The following is a 20,364-nucleotide window of genomic DNA, read 5'->3' on the forward strand; positions in this document are numbered from 1 at the left end:
TGCACTTCCTGTGAGCAAGGCACTCAATTTTAAAAAGTCTTGAGAACTTAAATAACTGTTGGTCCTGGAACTTAGTATGACATGGCTAAAATCACCTCTTACACCTTCAAGTGGAATTAATGTTCTTTTTTTATTTGCTATAGACCGTGAAAATTAACCATCATACCTGAAAGTTCAAATGTTAGAACACTAATTGTCATGTTAAAATTATTTTTTTTCACATTATGCACTACAAATAGGATATGTCATCTTCATAACACACTGAAAAATATACCTAGGAAGTGGCATAATTATAAAAAATCATTTCTGAGGAACTTTAATAAAGCTGATGCATCTTATCATCAATCAATTTACTCTATATGTGTCCGAGAGCACCGATACAAGCATAATGGCTCTGTCTGGTTTTAGCATACACTCTATTTCTATGGTGCTCCTAACACAGCCGTTTCACTGTATTCCGTATCAATACGAAATCTCAAAGAAAGTTTTTCAGGTCCTGTGGATTGTCTCAAATCTAGATTTGATTTGATTTGAAAATACATGCTATTACAGGTTATATGTGTATGTACATATAGGATATGTTGTTACTCAATCTTGACAGCAGTGAGAGCTCTGACAGGAAGACTGAGAGCCAGCTACACATTCTACTGAAGCCCAGGATGCTGCATATTCAGTGTCTTTCATGAGAGCAGAAACATGATACCTAAACTTACAGGTAGGTAACAAGCTGTGCAAAGTTTCAAATCAGCACAGCTGGGAGTGAAAGGTGATTCTAAAGCCTCATTTCACTTTCCAGGCCAAAATATCCACAGGCATAATTAAAGATACTCTGAAAGCTGTTCTGTATTGCGCAAATTGATGCATATCAAAAGGGATCACTGTGCTGGAAGAAATTAGACACATTAATACCAGATATATCCTTCTGGCCCTGACATCCCTCCTCCACATCTACCAGCTGCACAAAGTACCTCATTTATGCCCTTAAACCATCAAGTGATACACCAACACTACTCCTGAGAAAGAATATTCAGCATATCTATAACTAGGTGCATTGCTTCTTTGCATTGCTACCAAGACATAAAGCAGATACAGTGAAGGTGAAGAATCTAGCTCTAGTTTTGATTCTACTTTTAAAACCCAGAGCTTTTGGCTATTCATAAAAATTAAAAGATACATCAAAATTATATCTATTGATATGATAATTACATACAGAAAGAGTAACATTAAGGCTCAGCAATCCTATATTAGTGAAGATAATATTAAATATCCTATCAGCAAAAATTCCTCATTGACTGAAATTAAGATACAGTCATGAACATTTCCAAAGAAGTATACATGGTAAGAATACCAGAAAACACAAATGAAAACAAATATTACAAATTAAATAACCTATGTGTATAGAAATAGCCATATTAGAAGCAGAAACCCTCTCAGCTTCATTCACAAACATGATTTCCTAAAGCAAAGCAATTAAAATCTTTTCTTTGATAAGTATGTGCCCAGTGAAAACAGCATGTTTTGTCATAAATGGTGACTTAGATGACTAAATCATGCTCTGTGAACTTAATTTAGGGTCTCATTTCAAACTTTGAAAACCTGATCCGCAACATCATCTATCATATTAGGCCACTGTACAGAAGAGAAACACTGAAAAACAGTCCTTTTTTGTTAAGTGTACTAAACATGGGACAATCTAATGACCATAATTTAAGTAACAAGGGTACTGTGGGGTATACAAGACTTCCAGTTGAACACTGAGAAGTGCACAATTGTAGAAAAAAATCTGTAGGTTGTCGTTTTATTCTCTGACTGTATTAGGAAATTCTTGGTGGTGTGGCAGAAGACTGAAAATGCTCCTCTGGAGCAGGGTTGGGAAACTATTAGGATATGGACTAACAGGTTTCTGCAGGGAGATGCAAACAAATACTGACCATGCTCCATACAACCAGCCACAAGCAAGCTCTGCCTTTGCATCGAGATTGTAGGACACAGAGAAGCTCTATGGTATAAGCTACACAACCACACTAAACATGCTGCTGAGTCCAAGATAATAAACCCTGCCTCTCAGTCAAGCTTGTTAGTTCTGGCTTAGCAACATGCTAACTGCAGCTACTCAGCTGCCAAAGCAGAGCCGGTGCATCTCCAACCAGCTCTAAAGGAGGGCAGCGCAGGCTCTCGTCTGCTGGCAAAATCCCATACAGACATATGCTTAGACATCGTGTCAGCTGGCACTCGGCAAGAGGGGGAAAGCCTTACTGAAGTGCTGGTTATTATGTATAGTCCCATTCATGTCCGAGGTGGTTCTCATGCATAATATGAGCAATATTATAACAAACTGTCTCAGTCTTCATAAGGCTCATGAATCACTATTAAAAACAGAAAGAAACCTGGAGCAGCATCACACAGAGAATACATAAGTAGATGAACAAGGGGTAATAGCGGTGACTTTGCCATCGGATTTTAGTTTGTAAAATGTGTTTTGGATAATCATCAATAATATGAATAATGACCATTTTATAGAATATAAGAATTAAGAAAGAAATTATCTAAATAAACCACTAAGTGTTTTGTTGTTTTGTTTTTAAAAAAATAGGAGTTCAACTACAGTTATCCAGGCGCAGGCAGATGAGCTGAGGAAGGACAGGCAGTATTAACTCTGCAACACTCCGGCAGCTGCAGTCAGACCACTGGCTGTATTTTGAGGTTTTATGTTCCTATTTTGGAATCAATCAATATGCTGAGATGTGTAAAACTAACCCTTTTACAGTAGCATTAGGAACAAAATGGACAGCAACAAAATTTAAGAGCACATTTGTCATTATTCTAATCTCCAAAGATGAAATTCAGCCAAGTGTCTGAAGGACTGACCCAAAGATGTCATACTAAAAGCCAGAGTGGAGCAGGGAAGGAATAGCACAGGTTGTACAACAGCACATACTCCCTGTGAGCCTCTGCTCTCTGCATAAATACTAAGGATAAGGTGGGGAGAGCACTGCTTCCATGCATTTGGCCAAAAGCTTTCTTGTAAGGACCATGGACAAGTCCTGGAAATCATAATGTTTTTTAAACGTATCTTTGTTGTGGACAAATGTTCACTTTCTGCAAATACAAGGTGTATATAGTTTGTTTGGCTAAAGTTAAAGAACAGTTAGTATTTCAAATGCAGTTTCAGTCCTTGGCACTGCACTTGAGAATTGTCCAGAAATGTTTTGAGCGTGTCTGTACCACCATTCCCCAGGCACCCCGTGTGGCTTCAGCCCATCCTGACCCTGACTGCCACAGAAAGTACAGTGTAGAGCCAGCCCAGCTCCAGAAGAAATGCACCTGCCAAAGGTCAGGATTTACTTGCTTAGATACAGGTCACTATTCTGCTTCCAAATTCAAGCTAACGAGCCTGTCTCGAACTAACCTAGGTAGACTGACCCAGCCTCCACTCGCTTTGGGATCTCTGCATCACACTTTATTAGTCCACAACCATGTGCTGCCTTCCTGTCAGTTGCCTCAATTATGTGCTTCCTCAGATGCTTATGCTTCGTACAAGTCACATGGGTACATTTCACTGAAACAGAATAAAAATGTCTATCCACAGAGAATGCAATGCAGGCAAGAAAGTTTAGAAGGTAATGAGCCTGAATGTCACTATCTACAAAACATGGCCCAGTGTCTCAAAATGGGAGAAAAGGTTTTAACGTCATGTAGGTAAACTGGTAACTAGCATGTACTTAGTGATGAATGCAGCCTCTAGAAGCCAATTTCTCAGTGAACCATTTCTTAAGTGTAACAATAGTCCTTTAACCTTCCTGTGCAGAAAGCCTGATACAGATACACATGTGCACAAACTTGCACTGTTAAATTTTTCTCTTTCTTAGAGATAACTTTTAGACTGATGCTCTGCTGAGTGTTATTACATTTACTTTTATGACCTGCTATAGCTGACAGCAAGATATATTCTGATTTAATACTGTCCAACAGCACAAAATTTACAGAATATTTTGTTTCTGCAATATTAACATCATACCAATATCTGAGGATGCTAATAGCACACTAAAATATAGTATTTGCTAAACAAAAATGAATATTCCAAATGTATTGACTGTATACTGAGAAACATTCTCCTCCTCTTTTCCAGGTTGTTTCTTACTAAGCCATCCATTCTACAACAGAAATTTTTCTACAGCTGTAATGAATTCTTAACGTGTTGCACTCGACAATGGAGTACATATTTATATATTCTTGTTCTATATTACTTAGAACAGTACAGATTATTAAATCTGAATTAAGAAAAACCTGACCTACACTGCCTGCATACCAGATAAACCCATTAACATTCCCTTTTCTTGGACAATTAACATTTTGCACTCATCCACTGTCATTGTGAAAAAATAAACTAGTAATCAATTAAATATCACCATTTGCCCGCCTCTGTACTTTAAAATAACCCGATCTTATTCTGACGTTTTCTTACAAGGTTACAGTAAGAAATTAGTATTTATTATTGCACTTAGTATAAATATTGTGCTTTTCTTACATTGTATGTCTCTCTGAATACAGTCCAGGCACTAACACTATTACCAGATTTGCCTACCCTCAGCTCAAACGAGGCATATTCTCTATACAGACGTGTACCCGTCTCAGCACCCAACTCTGTCTTTCACAGAACACCATGAAGGGGCACCTCAGAGCTCCACTTCTCCACTTGTATTTTGCACTTTGTTGCAAACAGACTGTCTGAAGGCAGAAGGTTTCAGCTTTGACTTGTCCCCTCACTTCCTATGTGGCTTATTCTCAACTTCATTTGCATATTTTCAGAATGACAATGGAGAACAATTAATAGCAGTTTCTGAACTGAAAATACTCGCTTTTCCAGCTGATAGCAAAATTCGGTAATTAACCTGGTCTTAACACTTTAAGCTTTAACTATTAGAGCAAAGAGTGATGACTAATGGAGATTGCTTAGGGATGAAGTGAAACAGTGAGGTGAAATATCACGATGCTTCACCTCACCTTCAAAGTAGCTTTTGTGCTGTCACATCTGCTTGTATCAGCACCAAATGACTACTGATTTGATCATAATTGCCCTAATTAGAAGTTCAATTAATACACTGAGTTCTTCGTATCAATGCCACATCAGCATCAAGGATGTGCATACAGAGCATTACTGAGCAATACAGGTTAAACTAATAGGGAAGGTCACCGGGAAAAGGAAACTACCTGCACTGTGCTGTTTGGAGGATATCACATAGTTAGGATGACACTCAATATCCACTTATGCCCCAGGACAAGCAGAAAGGGAGAATTTAAGGAACTCTATTGAGAGATATCCATCAGCTATGAACAAAAATTACATTTCCTGTCATTGAAAATCTCATTTAGTTCAGACTTGTTTCCACTAAGGATTAAAATCCTTCAAAAGAACACTTTGTCTTCAACAGGAAGATGAAAATAGCCTAAAATGCTCACAGTGAAAGACTGTGTGAAAAAAGTGCACAATATGGTAACTTTTAATGGTTATCAAATATAACATCTTCAACACATACTAGAAATATAAATGTGGTCATTGAAACTAATGATGAAAATTAAAAGAAAAAAAAATTAAGGGGTTTTGCATGTGAGACAGGAAAATCTCACTGGCAGACAAAGTGTCATCAATTCCCTGCCTGGAAGTATTTGCATATCCATCCAATGAAGAATTTTGCATGTTAACAAAAGAAGAGAGGAAAGCAGACAAGGGAAACAGCATGCACTTATTAAAATATGATGCACAGGATATTCATAAAACAGGAAATAGCATACTTACTCATTCTTCACTTTTCACTAATCAGGCTATAATCCAGAATCAATCAAAAAACAGAAGTGCAAAATAAAAACATCTTCATGCTTCTGCAATTTTTCTTATACAAAAAAAAAAAAAAAAGAAAAAACTAACTTTGTCTCAGTCAGCTGTAAAAACAAGATAACATATCATGACCAATTTCATGGTATCCAATATTGATGCGAGATGTGACTGTTTTAAAACATGAGCAAATTAAAACACAGTTCTGCATTAACTGTCTTGACCTGACCACCTATCTACTATTTATGTTTGTACTGAAACCAATCATCAAGATTTTGTGATACAGTCTCTGAAATTATCTTTTTTGCTTCAGTTTCTAAGAAAGAATAAAGCTACATCACAAAAAATCACAAATTACATGGGGCAAGATCTTCATCTGGTATAAATTCCAGTACTTTCTCTCTTATCAGTATAACAACAATGATTTACTCTTTATTTTCTCAATAACCAGGAAATGATCAGAACACAGCTAGTTTGTGGTTGGGTAGGTTTTAGTGCATCATGTTACATGAATTCATGTAATAACACCATATATTAGATGCACAACAAGCATCTTTCAATTTTCAGGTACATGTAAATATTTAATAGTAGCTGCACTCTTTTTAGACAATTCTTTTAAGCAACCAGTCCTGACCTCTGCCTGGAGTCACTACCTCTACTAGTAAGACTTCATCTTTAATGGCATTTATTTTTGAAAGAATTAGGCAATACTGCTAACTCTAAAATATTACTTTTCTTTATTATCCTGATAGCTAACCTTTTTGTTTCCTCTCAAGCAGACACTGGAGTCAGAATTCTATAAAACATTTGTCCAACTACAGAATATGGCCTTTCTCATAAAATAGATGCACAAGCTACACAGCTAACTGATACCTATGTGTAAAGATTTGAAAATATTTCAAGATACTCTAAGTAGAAACAGTGCCAGGCTATGACTGTTGGTTCTTTGCAGAGGTGCCAAGCAACCTGGAAAAGAGGAAAATGTCCCAACATTCCCTATCATTGCTGTGTGCTCTGTATTGCACACTAGGTATTATCATCTAGTGCACACAGAAGCTGCTAAAAATTTTAGACAAGGTTCATTAAAATGAATTAATCCAGTATTATGATTTGTTAGGCTGAAAAAGCAAACTACTGCAGTCACTCAAAAGCAAGAAAACATACAGCACAACATAGTCATTATTCAATTGTTGGGTAAATTGGTAAAACAACTGTCTCTGCTCTATGGGTGTGGATATTCAGTCACATTCACCAACTGTCACAGTCCTAAATTTTATTTTTTTTTTTTACTCTGTCAACTTTATGAGGGTTTTAATAAACATACGTAAAGAGTAACTACAGTACCTCAAAAATAATAAAAAAAAAAGCCAAAAAGTCAACAAAACACTGACCAAGGGGCTTTCTGGACTCACATCTTGCGTAGATCTCCGACAGACGGAAGTGTCCCCCAGAAAGGTTATTCTAGAATAAAGTCTCCCCCTTGTGGATCTCTCACATAATAAAAGCTCCATCAAATAATTGCATAATAGTCTGTGCTCCTTTCCTTTCAGGTAAGGATTTCAGAGGCAAATAGGAACATGTAGCAAAATCATGGTACATGGTTTACTTCAACTCAGTGGGCTCAATCCCACCTCAGGCAAGGCAAGCTGGTTTGTTGTAAGATACCTTACGATTCTGTGATAAATTCATTTGAAAGAGACTAAAACCCTCAAAATAATTTAATTCTTTTCTATCTCCACACAAATTAGTTATGAAGGTTGGCTTAGTGATATCCCATAAACTATTCAGCCCAAAACCATCCATGGTTTAACTATTTAGGTAAGAATTCAAATTCCAAACTATTTTCTATCCAATACTTATCAAAAAGAATTTTAAAAAGCCAAGATCCCCCCCATTTTAACTGCACAAGGTTTACTATCCTGGAAAAAAATAGTTTCATCCCAGAACAACTTATTGTGTCTCAGAGATTAAGGAGCTATAGCACTATTTGCAGAATGACTCTTCCTCAAACACTTCATTAACTACACTATTCTCTGAGCTGCATTAATTTAAAGGGATCACAAAGATTTCTTTGCATATGATAATTTATATTATCATAAATTAAGAAATCATTGTGATCACTTAAATTATGTTGATATCAATGCTCTCAAGGTATTTAAACATGATTCTAATAAATCATACTTTTTGTCTGCAAGATTGATTTTGATATGATTTTTTATATTTTCTAAGAAACAAAATCTTTAATGGCTTGAAATATTATTCAATTACATACGTGACAAACTCATATTTTATTTGCAGTACCAACTGTTGAGTCAATACTGGGTAAAAAGCTTTTTAACTATCCAGAGACATGTTCTCACATTCATTTCAGAATAGTAATATAATGGTTAAATATTTATTTCTTGAAAGTTCTGGAATAGTACTAGGTTTCCTACTTTCATTAACAGTGTCTTATTTGTATGCAGTAATTGCTTTAAAAATATTAGCATTGTAATTTTTTGCTAGCACTATGATAAATCAACAGAAAGTCTTATCCCCATGCCTCCCCATGGAAGAGCATAATTCTGCTTCCTCAATGCCAGTGACAAAACCTCTTTCAGGATTTTTCTTCAGGATTACCCTAGAAGAATTCATGAAAGAAGTTGGTCTGACAGTCTGGATCTCCTCCTTTCTAATTGCAGAACAGATGCAACAGCTAAACTGTGCTACATTCTGCCAACGTGGCTCTGTAGGAAGCAACAGCTCCTCGAAGTAGAAGGGTAGCTGCTACTTTGTTTCAGTCCCTGACCTCTTAAATAGCAACTATCAGCAAACCATGTTTTCTATTCCAAATGCGAGAGTTTTCAGGATATAAACACCTGGCTACTGGGAACAAAAAAAGATACCATTCATTCATTTCAAACATCCATCAACAATGACTGTCAACTGCTGTTGCTCTGGGACACGCAGACGAGAAATGCCAAGAACCAATCTCTGAATCCACTGCATTTCTGAATTTTCTTGTTTTAAGAGTTCAGCTCAACAAAAATGAAGTTTACACTGCTAAACTGCAAAACGCTGCTAAAACTAAGAACATGGGTTCTGATCTCTGCTGCTTGATGCAGGGAAAAATGGGCTTGCAGAAACCATGAAAGCAAAGCACTAAGAAACAAAACATCACAAATCTGACCAAGTGACAAGAGACTCCTGCAAAAAGACTCTTCAACCCAGTAAAAAGAGTATTATGTATTTTAGCTGTATTCTCAGAGACTGCCTGCTTATCTTGACAGGATGGATGAGGAACTACAATTCTTCCTGAATATAAAAGGAGGAAAATAATTGGTAATTACAATATTGTAAGCTATATTTCAAAATCATTGGTACTTTACTAAGTGCCTTGACTTTCTGGCAAATAGTCTCCATACATGATCACCCAGCACTATTAAATGAGCTGTATTGCTAGTAGTGACAGACATTTGTAATACATGGTATTTCACAACATGGACAATTATTATATTTTATCCCTGAAGAGAAATGGCTAATACTGCCATATAACACAGCTTCTGTATTTGTCAATATTCATATTGTAACTATGGATTAATAATAACTTCAGTACTTATCATACAGCTTCTACATATATGTGCGTACTTACCTTCATTAAATGCATTAGAATGGGTACAGCACCACAACCATGAAACTAGGTTTTCCTATTAAAGCAAACTATGGGATCCAGAAACAAAGTCTTTCTAAAGTTAAGAACATGTTTCAGCTCCTAGGTGTGAATGATCTAGACATTCAGTCTACTGCTAACTGTCACTCATGCATGAACATATACTAAGGACGAATTTTGTATAATGGTCATTCAGCTTCTGGTCATTCAACCTGACAGATAATCCCCAGATTCTATACGCAAAATTAAGGAAGCTGTATTGTGAAAAATCTACCATCCATTGTCATTTCACACTGTCACCTCTGTGCCATCAAAATAACATGTACCATTGCTGAAGTCATTCCTCCTCTACCTTTGCAAGCCTATTGTCCTGATACAGCCAGTACTTTTCACCTCCTTCTGGACTTCCCTGCCTCTTCAAATATCATGTCCTTCTCACAGTTAAAGAATTTTATCTTGCTCTCTTCTTGCAGCTCTCTTAACATACCTTAAACCTCCCCAATTCCTTTTCTCTCACTTTGGGCTGGACTTATAATCTGCTTGCTATTCAAGCTGTCGTCTCCCCTGCAGTCTACAGTGTCCCACCCAAAAAATACGTTTTCTGAAAATTTTTCATGATTTCCTAGTTCTTGCTCTCTCTCTCCCTATTCTCATCATCACCAATCCTGCATCCTTCTTTTTTCAAACCATTAATGCCTCCTATCTTTCGTGTTCTCCAGTTTTTTATCCTGCAGGAATCCTATGCATGCTGAGATTGTAAATCTATGTTAAATATATGGGTCTGTTAAATTAGTAAAACAAATACACTACTAAGAATGAAAGCCCTTCTCTCCCCCATCATCTCCTTATGGTAATACAGTGTCCTCACTGCTCTGTATACCACAGTGGCACAGCTCTCTGCATGATCTCATGTGCATTAAAATAAGACAAAGCAAGCTGGGAACACAGCAGGGACTGCACAATCTTCTTACTGACCCACAGAAGTTATGCGGAAAAGTTATTACACCTTCAGCAGATTATTACCGTGAGGCATGAGCTGTGTGAAATGAAATTCAGAAAGGGAGTATCTGTGAGTTTTGGACCATATACCATATTACAATATATTAAAAGCTAGAGGATTGGTTTTCTCCAAAACACAGGGAAACATTAAAATTGCCCTGGAAAATAATGAACATAGAACAGTGATTTTAAGTATGTTCTATTAATGAGAGGTGTCTGGGAGTCAGAAGAAAGCAATCTAAGTGGTTGCCAGCGTCAGAGGGCTCTCACATATACACCCTAGAAACCCCATAGATACCTTTTCAATTATTACTGCTTACAAAAATCATATGCATATATATCTACACCTTATCACTATAGTCGTGTTCAAGAAGAACAAAAGAATTACAAGAGAACACCTCACACAGCAGACAGCCCCATGGCCAAACCGGCCTTTTCTACAGAGAGATTAGATTTGAGTATTTCCAGAAGAACCATGTAAAAAAGCAAATAAAGCCTACAAGGGACCACCATGAGCTATTTTTCTGTGTTAAGAGCCCTACAGATAACTCTTGCATAGAAAGTGAAGCCAGAAGGAACAATAAAAACCTCTGTGTCTCAAAGTTACTAGTCTTTACACAATACTTCTAAACTGAGCCCAGTAACTTATCTGACAACATATCTTTCAGAAAGATGTCAGTCTGGATGTAAATATATGAGAAAGTTGAGAATCTCCCCTTGCTTATTTTTTACAGTAAATTTTTACTGCACAAAGTGTGTGTACTAAACATTATCTGAGGTTTTGGCAGAGGGTCCTTGGAGTTTCCAGGTAAAAGCAACAAACTGAACACTGCACAAGAAGTAGAAGTATCTGCCTTCTGAGAAAATACTGAAGCTCAAGTATCTCTTCAGCATGGATGTGCCACCTTGCTCACTTTATGTCATTACATCTGTCCTGTGAGCTATCAAAGCTTAGTCTGCCTATCTCTGGTAAACGGATATTACAGTCTGACTATCCAGCCTGGTAATTCCTGTGTCAAGGGAAGGAACATCATTTTGTTCACCATTAAAGAGGTGCCCGCAATTTCTAGAATGGAGACTATGGTTGACAACTTCTGCTTCCCAGGAGGAGGATGAAAAGGTCATTTGTGCAGAAGATACAGCTCTCTTCGGTTTCCCAAGATAAAACGAGATAAGAATAAACACCTACCTATTGACTTTCTCTTCCAGTAACTAAACTTCCCTCTTTAACCCTCCCTAATATCATCACAAACATACATTTGTAGCATACCTCTAGCATCCAACACCAGAAACAAAACACTTCAGCCTCCATCTTCTACTGGGCAAGGGAGGAGATAACCAACACTCCACAAGAGCCTAACTGCAGGTGTGCACCGGGTCCTGACCCCGTTAATCCACGCCCGCACTTGGGGCCAGGCATGACAACATCTGAGGGCTGCAGAAGCCAGCCAGGGCACCGCGATCCCGCCGAGGGGCACCGGCCACCTCAGAGAGGGCATGAAGGAGAGCTTTGCGGGTACGGTGTCGGGTGCCCCCTCGGGAGGACGGGGCAGCGCGGGGGCACCGGCTGCGCGGAGGGCCGGGTGAGAGGGGCGGCCCCGCGGCCGGAGGCTCACCTTGTGCTCCAGGACGCTGATGTAGCCCTCCAGGAGGCCGGCCCCGACGGGGAGCGCCGGGTGGGGCTGGCCGCGCCCCGGCGGGCGGCTGGGCACCGCCGCCACCTGCTGCTGCCGCCGCCGCGGCTCCGGGTGGCCCCCGCCGCCGCCGATGCCGCCGTACATGAGCAACAAGCTGGTGCACATGGTGGTGAGCGCCAAGCAGACGGCCAGCCCGTGGCGCTGCGGGGGGCAGAGAGAGAGGCGGCTCAGCGCCGCGGGGCAGAGGGCTCCCCCCGCCGCCGGGCCCTGCGGGGCGCGCCGCTCCCCGCCGCCGCACTCGCGGCGCCCGCAAGTTTCACGCCGCCAGAGGCCCGGCAAAAGTGCGAGGAGAGAACTGGGGGCCCCGCTCTTTCCTCCGCCTGCCCGCTCCCCCGCCGCCCTCCCTCCCTCCGTCTCCCCCAGCCCGGCTTCCTTGACCCTTCTCCCCGCTCGGTGCCCGGCTCCCCCGCGCCTCTCATTCCCATGCAGCCGTCCCCCTTTGGACATGTCGTTCGTGCATTTTAACGAGTGTTGGGGATTGTAGTGCAATCCCCACACACACACCCCCGCGCAGCTACCTCCAGCCTCGTCCTTTAAGCAGGTCGGTTTTCTATACGCTCCTTAAAGCGCACACACACACACACACACACCCTCCAAACCACGAGCAACACGAATAAAAGAAAGCAGGCGGAAAGTTCTTCGCCGCCGCCGCCGGGGTTTTGTTCGCCTTCCCGCGATCCCGAAGAGCCGTGGGGCTGCAGCCCGGGGACGGCTGAGCGTGTGCAGGGCGCCCGGGGCAGCCCGCTCCTCTCCTCCCCGCTGCCGGAGCCGGGATGAGCAGTGCCAGCAATGCACTTACCATCAGGGTCTTCATTTTGTGCGCCTCCCGGCCGCCAGTCTTCCCGCTCCGCGCTAGGCTCGGCATGGCGGGGAAGCCGCAGACATGGCTCGGCCAGGGAAGCGCCGCCGTGGCGGGGATTAGGGGGGAATTACACCCGGCCGGACCCTCGGAGCCTGCCAGAGCCGGGTCCTCGGCTGCCCCGCCTGCCTCCGCCTCCGCCCCCGCCTCCTCCCGCCGGCGCAGCGGCGGCACCAGGGCAGGTGGAAGTTAACTTCTGCCTCCCCCTCGGTCGCGCTGCTCCGCCGGCGAGCCCGCGTCTCGGCGGCGCGGGGGGGCGGCGAGCGGGCACCGGGCTCCGGGCCGCGGCGGGCTCCGGGCGAGCGGGCACCGGGCTCCGGGCTAGCGGGCAGCGCAGCGCAGCGCAGGGCTTGCCGCCCTCGGCCCAGGCTTCTCTCCTACTTGTGGCACCGGGGCACGACCCTCATATCGCACTATTTATATTTTTCCCTAGCAGAAAATTCGTCGCTCTCCCGCCGCTAGCCGCGTTTCCTGAAGCTGGCAGCATTCAGGCAATACTTCAAATTTATGTTAGTAAAAAAATCGACGCCCTCAACTCCTGTGCGGCACTAACCACGCCGTCTCTCACACGTTTCACGAGCCCTAAAAACCGGTTTCAAAACCTTTTGACAGAAGCTTTCTTAATTTTCTGTAAATCTCACAGGCTTGCTCCCCATGCCATCTTTTTGGTTTCTGAAGACAGGCATTTTCCCACTCTCTTAAGCAGCCTTCTGAAGTTTTTTTATTATTTCTTTCTTTGTGTTAACAATGTACCATTCAGTCATGAAAACTTTATTAACAGACCCCAAATTACATAGATTTCTAGCTCTGGGAATTCCACATTTATAAATGTGCCCCTTCAAAATAAGCCATTTTAAGGTTGATTTCTTATGAAGTTATTAAACTGACAGCATAGCATTAAAAAAAAAAAAATCTATCTCCTAATCATGAAGATATTTCTCTTGAAACTACTCATGGAAATAATAGTTCTAATATATGGCTTCACATCTAACCTATAGCTATATAACATTAAAGATTACATTAAGGAGAAAACGATCAGCAGGCTAACTCAACCATGGTCACAATAGCAGCTTTCTCAAGGCTGAAATTGTCATTGAAATTCATTTTTTATCTTTACTAATTCATTGCAGGACTAACAGTGAAACAAATGCTGTCTCTAGCATTGGTACAGCAGGCAGCATTTAGTGCCTCTTAAGAAAGTAAAAAGAAACAAGAATGTATGGCACATCAGCAGATAGCGCAGTAAACATGCTTTATCATTTCAAAGAAGAATGCCACATTGCACGCATGCTTGCTATTTATTCAATTTGTGGGTTTGGTTTCAATAGTACCAGTTGTTAAGACAAACGAAGCAATATAAGAAGAATCTTATCAGGTCTTGGTAATTCTTTATTATGTGGTTGCACTTGACACTCAAATTAGCGAAACAAAGGGCCAACTTGATGAATCATTGAAAGCAAATTATCTGTGGCTCTCCAAGGCTTCCTGCAAGAGACTACAAAAGGCAGCTCATGCATTTTATAGTGCTGTTTCTCAACTATCAGCAAGCAGGTTGCTGGTGATTGACCTTTCTAAGCCTTTCTAATATATTTTACCATGACAAACGGAAGCATCATTTTTATGATTTAGGCTCACGGCTGTATGTTAGACATCTGTTACACAGTATGTCTGACCAAATTCACTAAACTTATGGGTTTTGGTAGAATAGGCTGATTTAAAAATCTACTGATAAAGCAGACAAACTAAATTTTCTAATTTAATGCTGAGCTTGACTTGAATAATGTCCAGTTTTCTGCTCGTCAAATATTTAATTAGATTGCCATGATGGTCATAGACAGTATTCTTGGCAGTAAAATGCTCACTGAAACAAATACTGTAGTGTAATGTAAATCCTGTGGAGGTTTTTATGTGTAAGCATGGGAACTTTAGAAATCATCTGGAAAATATCCCAGCTATTTAATCTAAAATTCATATGAATTAATAGTTCTAGCTATCTGGAGGTTTGTTTTTCAACGCTATTGGAATCTACATACATGTAGATATGCATCTGTATACCCAATAGTTAGACTTGTGAAGAGGAGAAGAGCATAGGCTAAACTCTAAGCTTTTAATCAACTTGGAAAGGAGTCGATACAGAGAACATCTTAAAGTCCATCTGACTTCCTGATTCAACCAATTTATTTTCAATATGCAAGGGATACTGAACTGTCCGTGCATTTCTATTCCTCCTTAGAACTGTAGGTAAAGACACATTAAAACATAAACAGCTGCTTTCCCTAGCCCAGGAGAAAAAGTGGCAGAGCCTGGTTATGTTTTTCAGCAAAGCCTGACTGAGAAGAGCTTTTCATCTGCGTGGAAAGGACAGGGTTGTCCCCTCTTTCCATTTACCCTTCTCACTTTCACCTTTCTGGTAGTTACAGGCTGACAAAATAGCCACATGAAATAAAAATTTGCTTCTGGCAGCTTCAGGGGGACCTAAGACAATGACAAAATAAAAGTCCACGTACGGTGAGAAATCCATGTAAGAAGTAGTGATGCAGATAGAGATAAACTTCTCAAAACTGACAGTGGACTTGGAGCAACAGAGCTCTTTCATCAATTCCTAAATACACGTTCTCAAACAGCAACTTTCCATGAGCTGTCTGGATGAATGAAGCAACTTGCCATTTTATAATGCATTTTAACCCAGGCTGTCTTTCAGAGATTTCCTTGTATAGATATAAAACACCCTTTCAAACTGTGGTTGATTTCTCACGAAGTCCATACAGAGACAACACTGCATAATCTACACCTTAATAGAATAAACAATTATAAACATACTTTCCACATTATGGTTGGCCTGGAATGAGTACTCAGGTGGAAAAGCCTCTTATTCTTCATGTATGTCTTTGCATCTCAGCAACTGGTAGCCAAAATATTCAGTGCAAGTTAAGGTGAGGGCAATGGCTAGTATTCCTGCTGATGACCCAGATGTTTGCCCAGACGTTTTCCCTGAGCATGCTGCCTACCACCTGTGTGACTCCAGCAAACCCTACTCTGGACCTTGCTGTCCCTCTCTCCGTTCCACTACATCAGGAGGTAGGGTGTTTGTGCATTCAGTCAGTACACAGAATGCCTCCAAAGGGGAAGCTGCAGCTACTCTTCAGCCCTGTCACCTCCTCAGAATGAAAGCCCAGACAGTCTTAAAAGTTTGTGACTCATTGATGGCAGTGTGACTACTTTGCTGAAAAAAAAAAAAAAAAAAGAGAGAATACTTTAGATAACTGATTTAGATCTGTACCCAGTTTTTAAGAAAATGGAGGGTTTGTTTATTTCCTACCCTTCACAAAAGAGTGAGAAGATCTGGTGTGATGTAAGTAGTTAAACTGTAGGTGAGTTCTGCATGTTACTCTGCAGGAGTGCTGAAAGCACTTATATTCCCATCACACTATCTGTATGAAGATGTTTTTCAGAAAAATATTGGTGATAGAAGTGCTTAAAATAGATTGGAGGGGGCAGGTTAATTGTATCAGGACCACTTTGATCTCCTTACGCCTTTGAAATGAAGAATCTGAATTACTAAGATTCTATAAGTGGCTAAGCATGAGAAAATACTTGTTAAAAATATAAAATTTATCTAAAAGTGACTCCTGTTAAAGTTGCATCATTTTGTCATTTCCATTATATTCTGTGGTCTGTGAAGCTTTGGATCTGTCTCCTCAACAGTAAAATCCCAGCCTCACAGAAATTAACTCCTATACATCTTTTATCCCTCTTTGCTTGCTGGGGCAAGGAGCTCACCAGCAAGTATAAAGCTCCCACTTCTAGCTCTGTAGCCTCATGAGGTATGAGCTTAAACCATGATCACTAGTGTAGAACAGAATATTGCTTGTCCTGGGCCTCTAGCCAGTGACATTTGGGAGGATGGTTGGGAGTGCCACATTTCAGGGGGGAGAAGTAAGCATTTTTTGATTTACTAGCTAGAAAAATGAGACTAAAAGTGCTAAGGAGGTTGGAATATGATGAAAGCTTGTGTGGATTAATGGACAGAGGGGCAGTCAAAGGTATCTAGGAAATGAAATACATCACACTGATATCACCTCCACGTGTTGTTTTATTATTTATGTATATATGAAATTTTAACCTGAAAGATGGAAAACATTCAGCAGCCAGCAAAGTAATGAGCTTACACTATAGATTTTTCAAACTGCCCAGTGATTCATGAAATGCTTTTCAAAACTGGAAATGTGCATTGAGGATTGGTCAAAAAAGGTAGAAACAATATTATAGATCAGTCAATACTGTCTCTCCTTTATGAAAGCAGGCTGCCTTTGAACTTCTGACAGAAGCAAGCAGTGATAGATACATAAAAAAAAAATGAAATACTGCGTGGAAATAGAAGTGCAAATGAAAACAGAAGGGGGAAAATAGTGAGATAAGATCTGCTGAATCTGCTGTTTTTTTCTTTTATATTTCTTAGTTTTCTCCCCAATCTCGGAAGCATAAATAAAGGTACTGGATGTTTCAGAAACCATCTGTCTAGCTCAACTGAATGGACTCATCTGCTTTAGGACCACATGTGAAATGCTGCTTCATTCTAATCACTTTTGAGGGGAGAAAGTTAAACAAGGCACATCCTGAAATATACAGCATATTCAAAATTCCACATCTAAAGTCAGAAACTTTGAGGGTTAAGAAATTAGCACAGGAGGCTGCACGTGGAGTGTACCCAGTACCACTTGTTGAAGCCAACAGGAATGAACAGAAACTGTTCCTCATGGCCTTTTGTTTTACTATCCACCACCGAAAAAAAAAAAAAGAAGGAAGACATACATAATCTCTATAAACGAAGCACATATTTAATATATGGACTAAAGCAACTGAGGACATAATTACTACAATGTGGTAAGAGATCAGATACATTTGAATATTCTGGAGGTACCTTTGCTGTAATATAACAGCTCTCAACAGGATCCCGAATGGCTCACCTTTCAGTATATGTATGTCTGTTACTTTGCAGTGAAAAACCACACCGACAGGAAGTCAAAGAGTTAAATAGAATAGAATTTCTAAACTTTTAAAAAAATTACCAATCAAACATCAGAAATGAGGCATTAGAGCAAAAAAGGAAGCAAAGAAGGATAAGTGCTCATTATGGATTGGTTTGCAGTTCTTTATGTATTATTAGAGTCGATAGGAAAACTCTCCTGCTATTACTAACACAAACACAAACATCACTTATGATGACAAGCTGAACAACAACTATGGCAACAAGGGGATCCATTACCATCAAACTGAAAAGGCACAGTCACAGAATCAAGTCAAGTCCTTCAGTGGCCAAGCTATATATATCTTATTTTGATAATAGCTACTGGTCTTATCTACAGGTTTATATAAACCATCTTTACTATTTACATAGTATATCACTATATAAGCATATATGCAAATTCAAAGCAATAAATAAGTTAACGTACAATGTGAGAATAGCTGCCAATGACTCCTGACATAGCTCATCAATTTCACACTCATGTCCCATGTGCTTCTGAAATTATGTAGTGGCTGCCTTTGTTATGTACTAATTTCTTCTCTAGACACAGCTACCTAAGTGAAGTCTTGCCTGTTTGAGCTTAATGCTGAGAGGTCCTGAGGATTCTTGCTTCCCAGGGAAGTCAACAAGAATTGAAGAAGCATCTCTGCATTCAAGTGAGCTGCCTGTTAAAGACAGTGTTGGTTCTAGACATTTGCAGATTCAGACGGGCATAGATTTCTACTAGGAAGTATCAGAGATCATGGGCTCAGGGTGCAGTCATTTTAAAGGTATGGAGACAGTGCCCGTGTTTATGTAGCTTGCTTAGTTAATTGCAGTTGAACATGGAATCTGGACCTACAAGAGAGTACAAAATGGCTATAAAAATATTTCCTATGTCCAAATCTGGTACTGCAAACTACCCTAGACAACTCTTCTACCCCGGAACTAGCCTGAAACAGTGGGAGAGTTTCTTCACTGCAATAGATACCTAACTGAATGCTTCAAACCAGCTGTTAAAACAGATGGATTGTCTTCCTTTGTGATGTACTGGGTCCTTGTTTAAACATTTCTGACATATTATTGATATTTGTCACTCTTAAACAAATACAGAAAAAAAGTCTTCTCTGTTTCATACAGGATAGGTATCTTGGGTGTCTACTGGCATCCTCAAATCATGGATTAGAGCAAATCCATGGCTATATACGCTCATTTTTCTTTCTTACACTTCAGGGCAGAGGACCAAGTTCAGCTCAGCTGCAGAGCTGGATCCAACATTTCCTGCAGCAGCTGTACCCTCCTTTCTTTGAACTTCTATTAATACTTGTTATCTCATTTCCTAGCCTTTGTCACCACCACCTGCTTCATGCTTTTGATTCAAGTGACAGAACTTTAAAAAATCCTCTACTTTTCCCAACCATGGTAAATATTTTATTCAAGGTGATGATTATATATCTATTCTCTCCCATAAACTACAGTGGCAGGAAGATAACATCTCAAGTTTTGCCTCAGTACTTTTACTGCCTTCTGATGGGTGGGAATTGCATTTGGCCTTTTGTTTTGCTGAATTTCTCTAGTGACCAAAGCATTCTAATCAAACACTCATATTTATCTAATTGCTTTATTTTTCCTTTTTGTTTATGATTTATTTCAGCTCAGAAGGGAGTATTTTGATGACTTCTTTCTCTACAATAGTTTTTGTTTGTATGGTAAGTATCTTATTTTGTTATAAAAAGCCCCTAAATTCTGTAAGGTTTGTTCAGATCTTCTTGTGATCAGTACTTGAAATGTGAAGCTAAGCTCTGTAAGGCATGTGCTGTTTCTGTGCCAAGTTCAAATAAATGAGGCCTTAGGCCACTTATGTTTTAGACCATAAATTCAGATGTCAAAGGAACAGGTGCTAATGTGACACAAGCTGTTCTTGCTCATTGTGTGAGGTTCCTCTGCTCAGTCTCCTACTGCTTCATCTTTGTCACAATCCCGAATCACTCTCCAACAGTGGTTACTCCATTTTGGTGGGTTTAGTTTCTGTCCATTGATAAATGAGAGTTTCTCTGCTTCTAAACAATATCAGTTGAGAAAATGTGGAGCTTGAAATCTGAAAGCATGTCTATACTGGCACATTAACTCAGGCACAGAACCGCATTAGTGTGACTAAAGCCTTCTGGGATAAAGCTGGCTCACATTGCTCTGCTTGAAGCCTGTGCAGACGAGCTCAGGTCCATCTGCACATCAGCTCTGACTCATGAGAAGTCTGCTAGGTTGAAGCACTGTGGGTTGTGGTTCAAGAACTTGCAAAAAGTAAAGAAGAACAAAAGCTAA

At 40.2% G+C, this 20,364-nt stretch overlaps 1 protein-coding gene across 2 annotated transcripts in view; it reads right to left on the reverse strand.

The window, feature by feature from the left end:
* The window catches only part of ST6GALNAC5 (ST6 N-acetylgalactosaminide alpha-2,6-sialyltransferase 5), a 73,426-nt gene extending 60,212 nt beyond the window's left edge, over positions 1-13,214 (reverse strand). The window contains exons 1-2 of one of the 2 annotated variants that reach the window (XM_042804788.1): positions 12,978-13,214; positions 12,098-12,319 (exon numbers count right to left, since the gene is read on the reverse strand). In XM_042804788.1, the coding sequence (XP_042660722.1) occupies positions 12,098-12,319; positions 12,978-13,043 (288 nt within the window). In that variant the 5' untranslated portion in view covers positions 13,044-13,214. The remainder of the gene's footprint in view (positions 1-12,097; positions 12,320-12,977) is intronic. The other variant, XM_033000570.2, reaches the window with a different exon arrangement.
* Positions 13,215-20,364: the final 7,150 nt, after the last annotated feature.

Source organism: Tyto alba, unplaced genomic scaffold (assembly GCF_018691265.1).
Source record: "Tyto alba isolate M040663 unplaced genomic scaffold, T.alba_DEE_v4.0 Super-Scaffold_1000006, whole genome shotgun sequence".
NCBI classification, from domain to species: Eukaryota; Metazoa; Chordata; class Aves; order Strigiformes; family Tytonidae; genus Tyto; species Tyto alba.